General features: G+C 38.2%; 1 protein-coding gene across 1 annotated transcript; it reads left to right on the top strand.

Annotated features, from left to right (window-relative positions):
- Nucleotides 1–2,671: 2,671 nt before the first annotated feature.
- Nucleotides 2,672–13,464, top strand: LOC135734163 (NXPE family member 3-like). The gene is made up of 7 exons (XM_065253059.2): nucleotides 2,672–3,417; nucleotides 3,643–4,074; nucleotides 4,159–4,574; nucleotides 4,667–4,743; nucleotides 5,665–5,868; nucleotides 10,604–10,941; nucleotides 11,027–13,464. Exons 1-7 carry the CDS (start codon nucleotides 3,316–3,318, stop codon nucleotides 11,219–11,221), a joined length of 1,764 nt encoding a protein of 587 aa, XP_065109131.1. The 5' UTR covers nucleotides 2,672–3,315; the 3' UTR covers nucleotides 11,222–13,464.
- The last annotated feature ends 6,855 nt before the right edge of the window (nucleotides 13,465–20,319 follow it).

The following is a 20,319-nucleotide window of genomic DNA, read 5'->3' as shown; positions in this document are numbered from 1 at the left end:
TGGACTGACAGATTTGATGCTTTAAATGATTGACCAATTTTTTTAGTGCTGGGATTTTGGGTATAAATTAGGGAACGACATTGGATGAACAGAATTCACCATGCGAACACCCAATACTTGAATTCTAGGATATTTTAATAGTCATGCTTTAGTTAAGTGAAATACAGAACATAAACTTGTTTAGGCTGAGCTCCAGCAGATGGGGCTCTTGATTTACAGTATGTGACATCACACAAAAAGAGGAGGAAATTATTTTTTTGAAAAATTGTGCTTTCGCCCCTGCTCTCCCCTACATTAAATAAACAAAATGTGTTGGAATAGCCCTGTATGGAAAAACATACGTTGGCCCAATGGTAGAAAACGAATCAGCCAACGGAAGGGTCCTTGAGCATCCTGTCTTTTTCGCCATGACATTTTAAAGTTACACAGTTTAGACTATTTTATATAGAAAAAATCTCATTATTCATAATTATAAATCAATTATCTTTGTGGAACTTGGATACATTTTTGGTTATTCTGTCTTACCTCTTTATCCGATTTTGCGCTTATTCAATCAGTTACCAATGTTGTTTCGCTCCACACTGGCCATTGTGTGGGTTTCAAACGCAAACTTGATCATACCAGAAGTTATGACTTAAGCAATTTAACAATGCCGCTCCCACAATCTATTGCTACAAGGTCCCCATGTTACCCCACGCCCACTACACAACTTAGTGCAAAGACCAGAATAATCAGGGGTTCAGGCCAATGACATCCGTCTGAATATAGCAAACAACATGACTATAACAACTTAAATAAAGCAGGGACAATGAGCAAGGGATATGACTACCACTTTGATAGCCCACATATGTTACGATTACATAACAACTGAGAAATAATTGACGATGGGCCGTTGAATTATAAGAAAATTATGCACACCCAAGGTGGCAATGTGACACGATGCGAAGCGAAGTGCCTTTACACCGGGGTTGGGCATTATTTATGCATGGGCCGTTTAATTATTTTCTTATAAGTCAACGGCTGGTCGTTAATTATTCCTTACTTAACTAAGTTGTTATCAGTGTTGGGGGTAACGCATTACAAGTAACATGCATTACGTGAGGCTCTCCTGATTTTGCCAAGTGGTTGATGTCTTCAAGCCAACATTATGTTGACCCTGAGACAAAATTTAAATCAACCAATCAGATTTCAGAAATAAGATTATAGTTTGTTTTAAGTTTAAGCTTATAACCAGGATTTATCTGTTTCTAGACCATTGTTTTTACTTGTCATGTCCCTCTGATTTTAGGGTTTGGTTATGGTTAGGGTTAGGGTTGGGGTTTGGGGTAGGTTTAGGTTTAGACCAGAACTCAACATTTTTGTGATGAAATATGCAATTTCTGAATGAAATTTTCAGTCATAAAAAACACCCGGAAGGTCTGAAAGAGATCAAGCCTCAGCTAAGAAAAAGTAACGCAAAAGTAACTAAAAAGTAACGTAAGCATTACTTTCCATGAAAAGTAACTGTAATGCCACAACAAGTAGCTTTCCCCAACACTGGTTGTTATGTTGTTGTTAGGTGTCTCTTAACATTGAATGAATTGAGCTTAATTTATTGTTACACTTTATCATTGAATTCTGTTGTTATGGGAGTGAGACCATTGTACAACTTTCACTGAGATAATATTTCAAATTATATCAAACATAACCACTTAGACCATTTGTAACATTTCATATAACACAATTCATGGGTGAGACTTAGGGTAAGGGCGCACTCACACTATCCAAACCAAACCGCGCTCGGGCGCGTTTGACCCCCAAAGCCTGGTTTGTTTGACTAGTGTGATCGCTCTGTTCCATGCCCGGGCGCGGATTGGTTAATCGCGCCGCGGCCAGGTTGCAGAGGTGGGCCGGAGCGCGGTTCACTTGGGCTCAGGCGCGGAAGGCTCTGGTGTGAGCGACGTCAGTTGCGCGACCACTCACCTTCATCTGCCTCCGTAAAAACCTTTTGATGCGAGCAGATCAACTAAGCAATATGATGACATGTGAGAGGGCTGTCTGTAATCGCGCACCACACGACACGACTCCAAATAAAAAACACAGACTGTTTGGTGGTGGGTTCCAGTGTTAAGAGAGCGCTTTACTTCCTGCTTTTTTCAAAACAATCACATCTTAATGACGAAAGCGCGCCCGGACTCGGATCGATAAAAAAGTACAGTGTGAGTGCGTGCACCTGGGGGAGTAGGAAGGGGTGACAATCGCGCTGGGGCATGGTTTGGTTTGGTTTGGATAATGTGAGTGCGCCCAAAGAGAATACACTGTAAAACCAAAAAAGTTAACTCAAACTCTTTGAGGAAACTGATTGCCCTAAACCATTTAAGTTGGAAAACAACATGCAGTACTGTGAACATAGATAAATTGAGACATATGCAATTATATTTAAGTACACAGTACTCGTTTTAAAACTTACAGTTTAAGGCAATCAGTTTCCTCAAATGGTTTGAGTTAAGTTAACTTAACTTATCAGGTTTTACAGAGCGGGGGAGACGAGAAACAGATGTGAGTAATCTTGGTGAGGTGTGACTCTTCTGTCTCCAAACAGTGGGGTGGTCTTCTTGGAATTAGATGTGAAAGATTTCAGAGGAATTCAATGTTTTTTTTTAGAAAATGATTCCCTCTGAATTCAGCCATTTGGTGTCAGTCTTACAGCTCCAAGGGATGCTGTTAAAATGTTTTGATTGCAGGTTGAATAACCAGTTTGGATAAAGACACAATGACGCAGATTTTAATGATATCTGAATGTCATTACACATGGCTTTAAGTAACAAGATGAAGCTCAAAACATGCAGACTATACAGTAAGTTATACAACATACTTAAAAAACATTTAATAACATTTTAGTATGAATTTTAATAGGAAAATACACTTGATTATTAAAAATACTTAAATAACATTAAAATAAAAATTAATAGAACAATCTATTTAGCCTAAGTTATTTTGCTGCCTTTTTTTAGATACGATTACGATTAACCAAGTCGTGTAACTGCTAACCAGATGTAAATGATATTATTTTACTAACATATTTTATTTTGGGAAGGCTACACATAAAGTATTTTAAAGTATTTTCTTGAGAATACGGTACATCAAAATATGTTAATTTTTGTATAGCCTATTTAATGTCTCAGTCTTACCAATAGTTTTCATATCATTACTTTTCACATTACTAATAAAAATGCTTGTCTTATTCTTGAAAAGTTGCGGATTTAGTATCATCGAATGTTTACTTTATTTTAACGTGTTTGTAATTCATTTGAAATATTGTAACACATTTAATTAATGGACACTATGTCAATGACAAATTTTCATTTCACAGTTCACAGGGAGAGATGTCTAAAGTTGTTGTTTACTGGCATGTGCCTTGGAATTACAGGATTTTTGGTAAGACTAGAAATAAGTCATTTGAATATCCGGCTTCGGATATGAAATCATGTCTGATTATGTACTGTAGGTGTATCTTTAATTCAGTCATTAGTTTCTGTATATAACAAGCAATGCTCTGTAGCCTACTTTGCATCTTAATCACTGTATTCAGTTCATTCCCTTTTCATTTTTAAATTCGTTATCATGACACTTTTAATAGCATGATGATTATTAACCTTGTAGGTTTTATGGACTCACGTTGGCAGTGAAGAAGTGAAACAACCTCCAACCAGCATTTTGTTTCAGCACTTTGCCAAACTTAACAACTCCAGAAACTTCTCCACCCCTCCTGCTGATGTTCAGCTAGAAATCACTTCAGAAAACGCTGAGTCAAAGTCAAGATCATTTTATTCTGAAATTGGAATCAGTTCAGAAAGTTACTCCAGTTTACAGCAGGAACTCTACTGGGCCGAACCGGACAGATCAATCACAGATGTGTCTATGAGTACAAGTGCGGCTCACTCCACTTTCATCATTCAGAACCTGAAAGACAGCTACCAAATAGGAGAGGAGCTTTTTGTTACTATCCATGCCAGGGACTTTAACAATGAATCTAAACGTTATGGAGGAGATTACTTTCAAGCAAAGCTTTTCTCATCCGAAAACCCCCCAAAGGTACTGTACCTCTTACATGTTTACTGTATCAGTGATGTTTACTGAGTACTTATCTTTATCTGATCTAATGTTTTTCTGTCACAGGCCAGTGTGTTTGGGGAGGTGGTGGATTTGCTCAATGGCTCTTACTCTGTGCGTTTTCTTCTGCCGTGGGTTGGACAGGCACAGGTGGCTGTGCGTCTGATCCACTCCAGTGAAGGGGTGCAGGTCCTCAAGCATCACAGAGACACTGATTCAGGCAGAATTTTATTTAGTGGATATTTTGAAGGACCAGGACCAAATGGGACCAGGTTGAAAGAAACGGTAAAGTGTAATGTGAAGTGGGACAAGAATGGACTGGAGAGGATGGGGACTGGAGATTGCTGCTGTGATTATAAAGATTATCGCAGTGGAGAAGTATGGAGCTGTCAGAGACCCAAATCCCTGCCATGCAGCGCTCGCGTCTATCACTCTATGGGCGGGTATTACGATCGTGTGACGGCCAAAGAAAAAATGTTTATGTAAGAGTACATTTTCGCATTGAAAGTGCATCCTATTTAGCATTTTGTAGTTTGAACACTGAAGTGAAAAACCAATTGTTATTTTTTGACAGGCGTGAAACCAACAAAGACATCAATGGACAAAGAACACCGATCAAGATTCTTCCTTCCAATGGAACAGTGCGAATTGGTATGGCAACCTTTTAGACCTGATGTAATAAATTTACACTGCCTGCAACATAAATCAGAAAGTCCACGTAAAGAATTGATCAATGGATTTCTATGCATTTGTGATAAGCTTTATTTAATAAATATTATTGTCTATAATATGAAATTAAATATTGTGAAACATATCTAGCACTACAATAATAATTTGATTGTTCAAGGGTGAACATTTTTTTCATTCCTTCATACTGCATTTTCAGGTTTTAATTAACATAAACACCCTGCAGCTAGAAAACGAGTTTTATTATTAGCTTCTCAAGCTGCTTCACATTATCAATTCAATTGTGACTTGTAGAAATGCATTGCGTTTACTAAATCCATTTAATTAAAGCTCACGTTCTTCCTGATCCCATTTTTCAAGCTTTAGTTAGTGTGTAATGTTGCTGTTAGAGCATAAATCATACCTGCAAAATGATAAAGCTCAAAGTTCACTGCCAGGCGATATATTTTCTTTAACATAATTCCCCTTTCAAAGCCTATACAGCGAACAGCCAGTTTGGACTACAGCCCTTCACTTCCTGGTTTAATGACCTCAATAAAAGAGTTTTTGACTAAACTCCACCCACAGGAATACGTCAGTCGCTAGCTAAGCTCAAACGGCTCGGCTAAACTAAGCTGCTGTCGAATCACAACACACTAAACAAACTACACAATCAGAACTTGTTACGTATTTCTGAAGGAGGGACTTCATATTACAAGGAAGACATCAGCACGTTTTGAGGACAGTGAGAACAGAACAAAACAGATAAATAAATTCTGTAAAAAATGATGTGTTATTATTTTGTTATATTGCCCACTGTAAACACAATCAAAGCTTCAAAAACACAGGAAGAACGGGAGCTTTCATTTGGCATTGTGAAAGTACAATTTCAACTTTTGTCTGCAGATGTAACACAGAAATGTCGTCCTGGTTTGCGCTCACCAGTTCCAGCTGGGTTTTATCTGGATGATGTTTGGGAGTCCTTTGTGTGTAGCACCCGTCATTTTAATGCCGGAACAATAGCACAGTGCCTGAAAGACAAACACATCTACCTGATGGGAGACTCTTCTTTGAGACAGTGGTTTGACTTCTTGCTGAAAGCAGAACCAAGTGAGATTCTCTTAAATAACTATAAATTAAAAGCATTGAATGTTTACTGGTTCAGTAAGATTTTAGCTTAATTAGTTAATTTGACTCAGTCATGGTCAGTGTTGGGTAAGTTACTCAAAAAAGTAATGAGTTACTACAACCCCAAATCAGAAAAAGTTGGGACACTGTAGAAATTGTGAGTGAAAAAGGAATGGAATAATTTACTAATCTCATAAACTTATATTTTATTCACAATAGAATATAGATAACATATCAAATGTTGAAAGTGAGACATTTTGAAATGTCATGCCAAATATTGGCTCATTTTGGATTTCATGAGAGCTACACATTCCAAAAAAGTTGGGACAGGTAGCAATAAGAGGCCAGAAAATTTAAATGTACATATAAGGAACAGCTTGAGGACTAATTTGCAATTTATTCGGTCAATTGGCAACATGATTGGGTATAAAAAGTCTGTCAGAGTGGCAGTGTCTGTCAGAAGTCAAGATGGGCAGAGAATCACCAAATCCCCCAATGCTGCGGCGAAAAAATTGCAAAGGGTTTGAAGTTATCATCATCTATAGTGCATAATATCATCCAAAGATTCAGAGAATCTGGAACAATCTCTGTGCGTAAGGGTCAAGGCTGGAAAACCATACTTGATGCCCATGATCTTCGGGCCCTTAGACGGCAATGCATCACATACAGGAATGCTACTGTAATGGAAATCATAACATGGGCTCTGGAATACTTCCAGAAAACATTGTCGGTGAACAAAATCCACTGTGCCATTCGCCGTTGCCGGATAAAACTCTATAGGTCAAACAAAAGCCATAACTAAACATGACCCAGAAGCGCAGGCGTTTTCTCTGGGCCAAGGCTCATTTAAAACATGGACTGTTCTGTGGTCAGACGAATCAAAATTTGAAGTTCTTTTTGAAAAACTGTGACGCCATTTCATCCGGACTAAAGAGGACAAGGACATCCCAAGTTTTTATTAGCACTCATTTCAGAAACCTGCATCTCTGATGGTTTGGGGTTACATGTGGCATGGGCAGCTTACACATCTGGAAAGGCACCATCAATGCTGAAATGTTTATCCAAGTTTTAGAGCAACATATGCTCCCATTTAGACGTTGTCTCTTTCAGGGAAGATCTTGCATTTTCCAATATGACAATGCCAGACCACATACTGCATCAATTACAACATCAAGACTGCGTAGAAGAAGGATCTGAGTACTGAAATGACCAGCCTGCAGTCCAGATCTGTCACCCACAGAAAACATTCAGTGCATCATATAGATGAAGATGCGACAAAAAAGACCTAAGACAGTTGAGCAAGTAGAAGCCTGTTTTAGACAAGAATGGGACAACATTCCTGTTCCTAAACATTGGTCCTCCTCCAGCTGTTCCTTATATGTACATTTAACTTTTCCGGCTTCTTATTGCTACCTGTCCCAACTTTTTTTGGAATGTGTAGCTCTCATGAAATCCAAAATATATGCAAAGAGTCAGTATTTGCAGTGATGGCCGTTCTTTTTCAGGCCCTCTGCAATTCGACTGGGCATGCTCTCAATCAACTTCTGGTCCAAATCCTGACTGATAGCAACCCATTCTTTCATAATCACTTCTTGGAGTTTGTCAGAATTAGTGGGTTTTTGTTTGTCCACAAGCCTCTTGAGGATTGACCACAAGTTCTCAATGGCATTAAGATCTAGGGAGTTTCCAGGCCATGGACCCAAAATTTCAACGTTCTGGTCCCGAGCCGCTTAGATGTCACTTTTGCCTTATGACACGGTGCTCCCACGTGCTGGAAAATGCATTGTTCTTCACCAAACTGTTGTTGGATTGTTATAAGAAGTTGCTGTTGGAGGGTGTTATGGTACCATTCTTTATTCATGGCTGTGTTTTTGGGCAGAATTGTCAGTGAGCCCACTCCCTTGGATGAGAAGCAACCCCACACATGAATGGTCTCAGGATGCTTTACTGTTGGCATGACACAGGACTGATGGTAGCGCTCACGTTTTCTTCTCCTGACAAGTCATTTTCCAGATGCCCCAAACAATCGGAAAGATGATTCATCTGAGAATATGACTTTGCCCCAGTCCTCAGCAGTCCATTCACTATACTTTCTGCAGAAGATCAATATGTCCCTGATGTTTTTTTTGGAGAGAAGTGGCTTCTTTGCTGCCCTTCTTGAGACCAGGCCATCTTCCAAAAGTCTTCACCTCACTGTGTGTGCAGATGCGCTCAGACCTGCCTGCTGCCATTCCCACTGGTGGCACTCCGATCCCGCAGCTGAATCCTCTTTAGGAGATTATCCTGGCGCTTTCTGGACTTTCTTGGACGCCCTGAAGCCTTCTTTACAAGAATTGAACTTCTTTCCTTGAAGTTCTTGATGATCCTATAAATGGTTGATGTAGGTGCAACCTTAGTAGCCACAATATCCTTGCCTGTGAAGCCATTTTTATGCAACGCAGAAACAGGTCGACAGAGCATTAAGAAGAAATACAGCATTACATGAGGAAGGGTATGTTAAAAAAATAAACCTCCAGACTATGCTCCAAAGCGAGTACAGTTTGGGAACAGGGAAAAAACACCTCAGCAACATAAGCACATAGTCAGTACACCTTACAACATGAACAACACACGACTTGCAACACGATAGGAAGGAATGGGGGTTCGAGATAGCCCAACGCAGGCAAGCAGCCATCCTGTCCTGCAGCCATATTCGCCGCTGGTCACAGACCGGTCTTTCCGGCTGGGGGGTACAAAGCTGCGAAGGCGAGGGATTTGAGTACTGGGTGGTGATTGCATATATATATGTGTGTGTAAGAGTTTGTGTGTGTGTAGGCCTTGAGAGAGTGCCTTTGCCCGGCATCCCAAATCTCGGTGCCTCAGTCCGCAAGATGTTAAAGCGTTAACACAGCAGATTGCCGTAGAGACAACCTTGATTAGGTCCAAACAGAGTAAACAATCATCAGGTGTCAGTGGGAGAGGGGTAAGGGAATGCAAGAGCGTCTCGCTGCAGTGCTCTTCCGAGGGAGTTGTTGTTCCAGCAGCGGCCTTGGCCGAGGCCAGTGCTGGATAAGGGGGGCCGAAAGCAGATAAGATTGGAATTATTTGGTCTTGGGGCGAGTAGCCGCATTCCTTTACACGACTACTCTCTTAGTCCATTCTGGTTCATCAGCTTTTTCAAATCCGTTAACATCTCCTTGATACTTTTCAAATCCGTTTGCATCTTCTTGATGATATCCATATTGTGGGTCATTTCCAAGTTGTTCTCCAAAATGCGGTTAATAGTCCCAGCCTGAGCGCTGACCGCTCTGCCCACCGCTTCAATCATCCCGGGCAGCTATATTGGACTTTTTGCAGCTGTCACCGTCTTCTTAATTTCTCGATAAACCAGGGCAAAGCCTTATCCAGTCAGCAAACCCCAGGTTATCATGGTTCCGAATAGATAGATATCTTCAATGTCCTCCACGGAAAGAGCCGCCAGACACACGACCCGCCACCTCTCCCATGCGTCCATCGTGTAGCCAGCTGCGAACGTTCCGGCAGGGCAGACAGGTTCCCCCGAACCCAAGCTTCTTGTCGAGAATATGGTGTCAATTGTGTTGAGAGACCAGTTGATCAAATCCATGATTTTTAGTTTCGAGAGCAGTGCGGAGAGAGTCTCTCAAGTTAAGACACAAGACTATACGACACAATAGGAGCAAAGCAGGGAAGGTTGCGGGGAGGAAGGTTATGCAAATTGCTATTAAAAAAACTTAGGCTCTGCTGGGAGAAGCATTTACCTCAGACGAGCGGAGAGGAATGTAATAATGTAACAATACACATGTAATAATACACCTAACTTTATCACTATGAATATAAACAAATAAGATGGCTTTTAGTACTCACTATTAAGCTAGCCTATCAATACTGGTAAAGTTTACAATAAATTTAGTTTGATTCGGTAACAAACGAGCTAGTTGTATTTATAAGACAAAGCTAAAAACAGATTGCATTGATACAAGTTTTTTTATTACCATCAGTTACACTGTGATGAAGGTGAATTTCGTGGAAGATTCATAACGGTGTTTTACATGTAAGAGTGTCCGTGATGAAAGCATTGTTGACTCTGATGAGGACTACACTCCGTAGACAATACCACTACCGCATTGTCGACTCGAGGAAAAGCCACACGATATTTACTCTCGTTTGATTTCTTCGTTTATTCCTTTTTTGCCTTGTTTGCCTTCGCTGACTGCATATGTAGGTACTGTGAGTTCTGAATGCTCTTTCTCTGCCATACTTTTGCTCTTCCTAGAGTGCCTCGTGCATGTTCAAATCAATTGTGTGTGGGCAGATCACGTAGCAACAGGGGTCGCGAGAGAGATTGATAGTCGCGCAAGCCAATCATTTGTTTCGTCCCGAATGGAAATAATTAACTGTGTTTAAAACAATCGTGAGAGGTCTACAGACACTCTAGTTTTATACTCTCTTTTTCAGAGGACTTACATTTTACTTATGTATTGGTATGTAAAAAAGTTTTTTTAGATAATTCCTGCCTATCCTGCCTTTAAGTAAGTAATTAAATACCTGGAAAAATAAGAGTAATCCCTTACTTTACTTTTTCAAGGGAAAAGTAATTAAATTACAGTAACTAATTATTGAGTAACTACATCCAACACTGTTCATGGTTTATATGTCGATACCATATGACAAATACAAATTTGGGCATCATGATCATTGTTGGTGTTTTTCACTGCAGCTTTAAAGCGGATGAACCTGCATGTTGAATATCAGGCAGGGCCTCTTATAGCAGTGGATGTGGAGAACAACATTGACTTACACTGGAGGTCTCACGGTCTTCCTCTACGCTTTGTTAAAACACAAGTGACTAATCTTCACTACATATGTAATCAGATTGATGATCTGACTGGAGGACCTCACACTGTTATTGTATTTAATCTGGGGCCACACTTCACAACATACCCTCTCGAGTACTTCACCCGAAGAGTGATGAGGGTCCGCAAAGCTGTGCTAGATATGTTACAACGGGCACCAGACACTACCTTTATAATCAAGACTGTCAACACCGGCTATAAGGTAAGTTAGTTAATAATATCAAACAAAATCGTTTACAGAGAAACGTGTATATTTAGCCTAAGGTATATTTCTGTCTTTGTAATAGGATGTGTTTGGCAGTGACTGGTATTCTCTGCAGTTGGACAGAATCATGCGGTGGGCTTTTCAGGATGTTAATGTTTATATTTTGGATGTTTGGCAAATGACATCCTGTCACTACAACAAAGAGGACATTCATCCAGGTCCTGTCATCATCAAAAATGAGATAGACATTTTGCTTTCTTTCATCTGCCCTGAATGATTTTGTCAGTAATCAGGAGGTAAAAGTACAGTCTTCAATTTTATTTTAAATATATATATTGAATGTGTTAAACATGGTAATACACTTATAAGTTTCTTTTACAATATAAGAAATAGTGGCAGAAACTGCCGAGGGTGGCAGATAAATTACAAACTGTCAAACAAAATCTGGCACAAACAAACTAAAAAGGTGTTTCTTTTCACTTACATTGTTCCTACTTTGCACATTGCTGTTACTTTGCAGGTTCATTTATATAACCTAACTGTGTACATCATATAACAACCCTTAATTACTTGTTTATTGTCTCATTACTATTCTTTATATAATTATCTAACTTATGCCGTATTAGTGTGGATGTCACAAGTCCTGTACGTGTCTGCCCTGTCTTAGGGGCTGATCACACCAACAGCGTTAATGGCAGTTGCCATAAAGGCAGGCGCCTTTTTTGAATTATATTCTATGGGCAGGGAGCGTTTGCACGCTGTTTTTGCCGCCAGCTGCAGCACACGCTTTTGAAAGAGCGCTGAGAGTGGAGAAGCGCCAGACCTTACGTTGTGGTGAGGGAAGTTTACAGTTGCTTTGAAGAACCGGACTCCACTCGCTCACTCTCTCCTGCGTGTTTGCGCACCTCTCACCATCAAACAAGGTCAGAGCAAGTGACCTTTTTTTAAAGTTTCTGCTAATATGACAGTTAACAGCAAAAGAGTGCTCGCGCTTCAATATTTGATTGACAAGACAGCTGACTCTGTGGTTGCTTAGCAATATAAAAAGCCGCGTCACACTGCGTTTCCAAGCGTTTAAAGCCCAATTGGTGTGATTAGCCCCTTAGTCTGTTTTGTTCCCTCTTGTTCCTATGTTGCTCCGCCCATAGACATTATATATGTAGACGGCCCATGACGTACTGGAACGTAATCCAGTGTCGCCGCCATATTGGTTGGATTTCCTCACTATACGCTAGCACTAGAATCAATCGAAGTCAACATATTACTATGCCCGTACTTTGTGCAGCTTACGGTTGCAATAACCGACGCAGTATTGCATCGTCGTCTCTTTCAGGGAAGACCTTGCATTTTCCAACATGAAAATTACTGCATCAATTACAACGTCAAGACTGCGTAGAAGAAAGATCTAAGTACTGAAATGGCCAACCTGCAGTCCAGATCTGTCACCCACAGAAAACATTCGGGGCATCATAAAGAGGAAGATGCGACAAAGAAGACCTAAGACATTAGAGCAACTAGAAGCCTGTATTAGACAAGAATGGGACAACATTCCTATTCGTAAACATTGGTCCTCTTTCAGCTGTTCCTTATATGTACAATAAAATTTTCCGGCCTCTTATTGCTACCTCTCCCAACTTTTTTTGGAATGTGTAGCTCTTATGAAATCCAAAATGAGCCAATATTTTGCATGACATTTCAAAATGTTTCACTTTCAACATTTGATATGTTATTTATACTCTATTGTGAATAAAATATAAGTTTATGAGATTTGTAAATTATTCCATTCCTTCTTTACTCACAATTTCCACAGTGTCCCAACTTTTTCTGATTTGGGGTTGTATTATGGCATCGTAACTAACGTTAACCAAACCGTGTGGAAATATGGTAAAAATTTCGCAGAGTTATGATTATTTTAGTTGGGGATACACCTTCCTCAGTAGAAATAAATACAGGGGGTGCATTGGAGAACCATCCAAGATGGCGGCCACACTAATACGTCAGCTCCAATAGGAAGTGTCAGTCTATGAGGCATCTACGTATAGACCATTTCAAATGATGTAAACAACACTGGTCGAGAAACACTTCCTGTTACAGTTTGTGACAGTTTTTTTATTTCAGATATATCATTGTCTTTAAGATGTTTGTTTAATTTCAGTTAATTTAGGTTTATATGTTCTGTTGGTTTATTTTATCCCAACGTTATTCTAGTGTTAAAAAACGGAAACAGGAAGTGCTTCTGGACCAGTGTTGTTTACATCTTTTGAAATGGTCTATATAATGTCTATGGCTCCGCCCCCTTGGTTGTTGCCATGGACATTCATTGATTCACCACTTTCGCCTAGTTTGTTGTCTCCTTGTTTGTAATTTATTGCCTCTGCTCTGTCATTGGTTGTCATCATGTTTAAATACTCTGTCTGTTCATTGCCTGTTGGTCAGTCATTGGTAATGTGAATGTTTTATGTTTGCTGTCATGTTCTTGCCTGTGTTCCTGCCCATGTTTTGTACCGTGTTGATTAGTTAATAAACTCTAAAAACTGCATTAGTATCTGCAACCCTTGTCTTGCTTTCCTGTGACAATAGACAGCAAAGAGAGAATTTCATTTCAATTCAAAAGAGATATGTACATCCAAAACTTAATAGATGAAACGTACAGATCCCTATAAAGCCTTTTAACGTGTATCAGCCCAGTTATTTTCCACATTTTAAACTCTTTCATGTCATTTCAGGGTTACTATAAAACATAAAACACTTACAAAACATGTTGATGACTACATCTCTCAAATTTCATGAATTCTTTTATCACTCAGACACAACAACTGCCAAAACTCTTTATACATACAGGCCAATTTGCACATGCTTACATGTTTTCAAACGGTTAAACTTATGTTCAAAATAATAACAAAATACAAAACTGAATAAGACAGCAATTTGCTACATTTCTACAGTAATATTTTAATGAAGTATATTTTAAATCCTAAAAATAAATGCTATAAAACAGTTGGCCAAATGGAGAAGACCAGAGTAGTTTAGCATTATTATTGTATGTATATCAGTGGATGGTGTGTAAACAAATTCTTGTATTTTGGAATTACTCAGTGCAAAAAAAAAAATTATAAACTACTTAAAATATTGAAGAATTCTGCATCATATCTGATTCATTCCAGTAACATATATTGCAATGAATTATAAACAGAGAAAACGTTGTATAATGTTACATGTTGTTAGTGTTTCTGTAAAGACAAAGATTTGTTATTGTTTAATGTTAATTTAACTTTGAACAAACTGTTGCCAGTAAATAACATACATTTAAATATACAGTAAAAAAACTGTAATGTCCTTGAGGGTCACTAAAGCTCAATTAGACTATGCTCTGCTTTTAGTGGCGTCCCCTTTCACTGTGGGCGAGGCTGAGGAGGAGGCTTCACCTAAAACATTTTTTGGGGGGCAGTATGCAAAATGGCCGCTACTTCCAAACCAGTTCCCAAGGTGGCCGCCACGCCCTAACCAGTTCCTCTAGATGGCCGCCACGCCCGAACCAGTTCCTCTAGATGGCCGCCACGCCCGAACCAGCTTCCAAGATGCCCGCTACGCCTGAACCACTTCCTCTAGATGGCTGCCATATATGTGTATATATACACATACATATATACATAAAGAAATGTAAAAAAAAATTATACCTGTATTTCCTTATTTATGTATAATTGTATTTTTTGCACATTTATTTATTTATGGATTTACTTACTTATACTTTTATTTATTTCCATTTATATAGACTTCTCTTGGCAGCACTGCATTTTAACCACAATGCCAACAAAAAAAGATGTCCAAACCATGGTGTGTTATGGGGATTCCTACCCAAATGTCAAAAGAAGTTTCAGTTTGATCCAAAATATCATTTTAAAATTTTTATTTACACAAATATAGTGTTCTTAAAAATTAAACAATGTATTTGCATAAGAAGTATCAGACAAATTGTGTGTGTGTGTGTGTAGGTGTGTGTGTGTGTGTGCACCATGGACTGTAAAAAAAAGATACCAATGAACAATGTAATATATGATTTCAATCCAATCTTGGTCACCTTTAATACAAATAAACATAACATGAACAAGAAACCATGGCATGGCATGATAAAACAAAACATGCCTACTACACTTAACAACGACCTATTCTTTACATTTAAAAACCGACCCCAGACATGAAACAAGATAAAAACATGGCAACGTTATCAAAATAAAAGACATGAACCTGAAACTTCAAGAAAAAAAAGTAATGACCATAAAAATACAAGAACACATGACAAAAACCCCAACAACTAACCTGCACTTAGTCACACTCATATAGAGAAAGCCGACATACATACTGTTCACATCTCACAATTGACTTTATGCAAGTGTATGAAAGTGTATGAAAATAAACTACTGTATTTTTGTATTTTTAAAATACTCTCTCCTGTTTCTTTTAAACCTTCAATCAGTTGGACAATTTGATCTATTGCTTCACCATTACATTGACTATGATTGAGTCATACAAAAATCTGACATATGCAACCGATAAGAAAGGCTTGTATTAGTAACATTTACAAACAAGTCATTCATGAACTTGTATTAGCAACATTTACAAACAAGTCATTCATAAGAAGACAACTGATGTCACCTGTATTTATAGCAACTTGTTCCTAACTAATTAGTCATTTGATTGTTGTCATAAATATAATAATAATTGTGTGTCAGTCAGTCATTCATGCAATGGTATGCAAACCTGAATATCGTGATTCTACATTAAATACTCTGCAATCGGCTATTTATTTATCAAATCATTGGATGCCTATAAAACAAACATTTTATAATTTCAACAATTATTAAATGATCAATATTAATATTGGAAATGTAGCCAGAGATTTAATCTGAAAGTAGCAACAGAACTTGTCAAGGAGTATTAACCAAACTCTAACTGTCATGTAGACTTCTTACAAAGTATTTTACAGTATTTTAAAAAATATAAAACACCCGTTTGTGGTGAAAGATTGCATGCTCTGTAAAGAAAGACAATTGAAAGTTTGTTTGTTTTAGGGTGTAAACAGGAAACCAAGATATGTTTTAGAGCAGCTGCCAAATTTTTAACAGGTTTGTTAGTGTGCACTGCACATATACTGTAGCATCAGGTAAGTCAGAAATCAGTGGACCATTAAAGGACAAGTTCGGTATTTTACACTTAAAGCCCTGTTTTCAGATTGTTTATGGTGAAATAGAATGGTTTTGACTGAAATTTCGACATTTGCGGCTGCCCTGAGAATTTTTGGATGTTTGTGTTTCAGCTCAGACCTCTACAATGGGTTTAATGGTGCACTGGAACAATCCTTTCTAAAATGCATTAAACTTTCGTTTACAAAGACGTGAAACTCACCGAGTGGTCAGGGGTGTTCACACAAAAATCACTGCAAAATATGCTTTCCAACAGCTGTTTTCGCATTCGTTGTTAACTTGTGGACCTATTTTTCCAAACACCTCACACCTGTACATTCTTCCGCTTAGAGCTTGAATAATAGACACTCCAGCTAATCCGCCATTGCCAATTGCAAGAATAGAAACAAAGTTCCCGGCGCGGAGTAATACCGTACCTCACAGCACAACTAATACAAGTCAATGGAGTTGGCAAAAACTACGATAAAACCTGTTGAAATGCGTATTTTGCAGTGATTTTTGTGTGAGCATACCAGTGAACACCCCTGACCACTCGGTGAGTTTCACGTCTTTGTAAACGAAAGTTTAATGCATTTTAGGAAGGATTGTTCCAGTGCACCATTAAACCCATTGTAAAGGTGGGAGGTGAAACACTAACCCCAAAAAATTCTCGGGGCAGCCGCATATGTCGAAATTTCAGTCAAAACCGTTCTATTTCATCATAAACAATCTGAAAACAGGGCTTTAAGTGTAAAATACCAAACTTGTCCTTTAAGAATTGGTTTTCCATCAGACTACAATGTGTTGGCCCACCTCTAATAACACAATATGCAGTTTTTAAATTAAGGCTTTTATTATGAAGGGAAAATAAATCCCAAAATCGCATTGCCCTGTGTGAAAAAGTGTTTGCCCCTAAACCTAATAACTGGTTGGGTTATCCTTAGCCGCAACAACTGCAATCAAGCATTTGCGATAACTTGCAACGAGTCTTTTACAGCACCGTTGAGGAATTTTGGTCCACTCATCTTTGCAGAATTGTTGTAAATCAGTCACATTGGAGGGTTTTTGAGCCTTTTTAAGGTCATGCCACAGCATCTCAATATGATTGAGGTCAGAACTTTGACTAGGCCACTCCAAAGTCTTCATTTTGTTTTTCCTCAGCCATTCAGATGTGGACTTGCTGGTGTGTTTTGGATCATTGTCCTGCAGCAGAAACCAAGTTCACCTTAGATTGAGGTCACAAACAGAAGGCAGGACATTGTCCTTCAGGATTTTTTGGTAGACAGCAGAATTCATGTTTTTATTTATCACAGCAAGTCTTCCAGGTCCTTAAGCAGCAAAATAGCCCCAGACCATCACACTACCACCACCATATTTAACTGTTGGTATGATGTTCTGTCAGAATGGCATACGTAATGGGACACACACCTTCCAAAAAGTTCAACTTTTGTCTCGTCAGTCCCAATCATCAAGAGGTTTTCTGGCTAAACTGAGATTAACTTTTTGTCCTTTTTGCTCAGCAGTGGTGTCCGTGTACGCGCCCCATCCATATAACGCCATTTTTGCCAGTAATACTGTCATTTTTACAAAAAATTTCAAAAATTGAAATGTGGTGAGTATTTGGTGAGGTTTTTTGTTTTCTATTCTGATGAACACACAAAAAATATATTTTGATAAATGGTAAGCACACAACTGCCGACAGCCATTTACTTTAATAAATTCAAGTATTGTGATAAATGATAAAGATATTTTTTAAAAATGATGGTAGGAAGACAGTTGACGGTGCCCAATTTCCACAGTAGAAAAGACAAATACCATGGCAGTCAATAAGTAGGCTACTGTCAACTGTGTGCTTACAATCATTTATCAAAATATTTGTGTGTTCAACAGAGTAAAAAAAACTCATATGTGTTTAGAACAACATGAGCGCGAGTAAATTATGATAACATTTTAATTTTTGAGGTAACTATCCCTTTAAATTGCTCCAGGGCAGTAGAGCTGATCCCATTATAAACACTGTCCTCACGCATCAGCTGTCTGAATGATGACTCAATGCTTGAGACAGACATTTGTCGCCACCTATTGCCGGTTTAATTTCATGTTTGAAAAAATCATTAAGTTACCACAAACATTTCTTATTTGCATTTTCAAAGTGTGTCTCAAGCTACTAGAGGAGAGCCACTTGGATATAAAGAAATTGAAGCTTGACTGTGGTGGTTATTTTTTTCTCACAGATTTTAATTGTCTCTGACAGACTATTCAAACATGTGTAGCTTTAACACTGCCGTTGGCTGTGTTTATGTGAAATAAAAATACTGTAGATTTAAAACATAATAAAAATCCCTTGCCTCATAGGCCGCTATTGTTGTTGGGGGGAAACCACACATAGGCCCCCATTTCGACAAACCAATCGCTTGATGAAGGACTCTTGCACGTTTGGTCTTTTCTGGCCCTAACTGATGATGTTTTGGCTTTACGTAATTTAGGTAGTTTTATCGTCAGTCATAAAAAACACCTGCAAGGCCTGAAAATGATTCCCTCTGAATTCAGTCATTTGGTGTCAGTCATACAGCTCCAAGGGACGCTGTTAAAATGTTTTGATTGCAGGTTGAATAACCAGTTTGGATAAAGACACGATGACGCAGATTTTAATGATATCTGAATTTCATTACACATGGCTTTAAGTAACAAAATGAAGCTCGAAACATGCAGACTATACAGTAAGTTATACAAAATACTTAAATAACATTTAATAACATTTTAGTATGGAATTTAATAGAAAAATACACTTGATTTTTCAAAATACTTAAATAACATTTAAGTTATGAAATTAATAGAACAATCTATTAGCCTAAGTTATTTTGCTGTCTTTTTTAGATTGGATCACGATGAACCAAGTCGTATAACTGCTAACCAGATTCAAATGATATTATTTTACTAACATATTTTATTTTGAGACGGCTACGCATAAAGTATTTTCTTAAATCTATCTGGTTTCATTCATGAAACAACTCGCTTTGGCAGCCTGTAGGCTGTTTTTAATATTGAGATTTCATACGGTACATCAAAACATTTTAATTTTGTATAGCCTATTCAGTCTCTTAGTTTTCATAACATTACTTTTCAAACTCATATTCAAAATGCTTGTCTTACTCTTGAAAAGTTGCAGATTTATTATAATTGAATGTTTTCTTTATTTTAACGTGTTTGTAATTCTTTTGAAATATTGTAACACATTTAATTAATGGAGACTGTGTCAATGACAAATTTCATTTCACAGTTCACAGAGAGAGATGCTTAAAGTTGTTGTTTTCTGGCCTGTGCCTTGGAATTACAGGATTCTTGGTAAGACTACAAATAAGTCTTTTGAATATTTGATGACTTATGTGAAAATCATGTCTGATCATGTAGGTGTATCTTTAATTCAGTCATTAGTTTCTATATATACCCTTGGGACTATGCAAGACTTTGTAGCCTACTTTGCATCTCACACTTTTAAGAGCAGTATGATTATTAACCTTGTAGGTTGTATGGATTTACGTTGGAAGTAAATAAGTCATTTGAATATCCAACTTTGGATATAAAAATCATGTCTGATCATCTACTGAAGGCGTATCTTATTCAGTCATTAGTTTATGTATATAACAAGCAATGCTCTGTAGCCTTCTTTGCATACATTTGTTTTCATGACACTTTTAAGAGCATTATGATTATTAACCTTGTAGGTTGTATGGACTTACGTTGGAAGTAAAGATGTGAAAAAACCTCCAATCAGCATTTTGTTTCAGAACTTTGCCAAACTTAAGAACTCCAGAAACTTCTCCACCCCTCCTGCTGATGTTCTGCTAGATTCAAAAGACTCAGAGTCAAATTCAAGATCATTTTACTCTGAAATTGGAATCAGTTCAGAAAGTTACTCCAGTTTACAGCAGGAAATCTACTGGGCTGAACCGGACAGACCAATCACAAATGTTTCTATGAGTACAAGTGCGGCTCACTCCACTTTCACCATTCAGAACCTGAAAGACAGCTACCAAGGGGAGGAGCTTTTTGTTACTATCCATGCCAAGGACTTTAACAATGAATCTAAACGTTATGGAGGAGATTTCTTTCAAGCAAAGCTTTTCTCATCTGAAAATCCCCCAAAGGTACTGAAAATCCTCTTACATGTTTACTCTATCAGTGATGTTTACTG

This window comes from Paramisgurnus dabryanus, chromosome 3 (assembly GCF_030506205.2).
Source record: "Paramisgurnus dabryanus chromosome 3, PD_genome_1.1, whole genome shotgun sequence".
Classification (NCBI taxonomy): domain Eukaryota; kingdom Metazoa; phylum Chordata; class Actinopteri; order Cypriniformes; family Cobitidae; genus Paramisgurnus; species Paramisgurnus dabryanus.
Note: the sequence above shows the minus strand (reverse complement) of the source record. Positions and strands in the feature narration are given on the sequence as shown.

What these genes read in the sequence shown, in the direction of transcription:
- LOC135734163 (XM_065253059.2), top strand. Translation starts at nt 3,316, where the DNA reads ATGGACACTATGTCAATGACAAATTTTCATTTCACAGTTCACAGGGAG. An exon ending in TTGGAATTACAGGATTTTTG is followed by an intron (nt 3,418 to 3,642) that starts GTAAGACTAGAA and finishes TTAACCTTGTAG; the next exon opens with GTTTTATGGACTCACGTTGG. An exon ending in GCCAAAGAAAAAATGTTTAT is followed by an intron (nt 4,575 to 4,666) that starts GTAAGAGTACAT and finishes ATTTTTTGACAG; the next exon opens with GCGTGAAACCAACAAAGACA.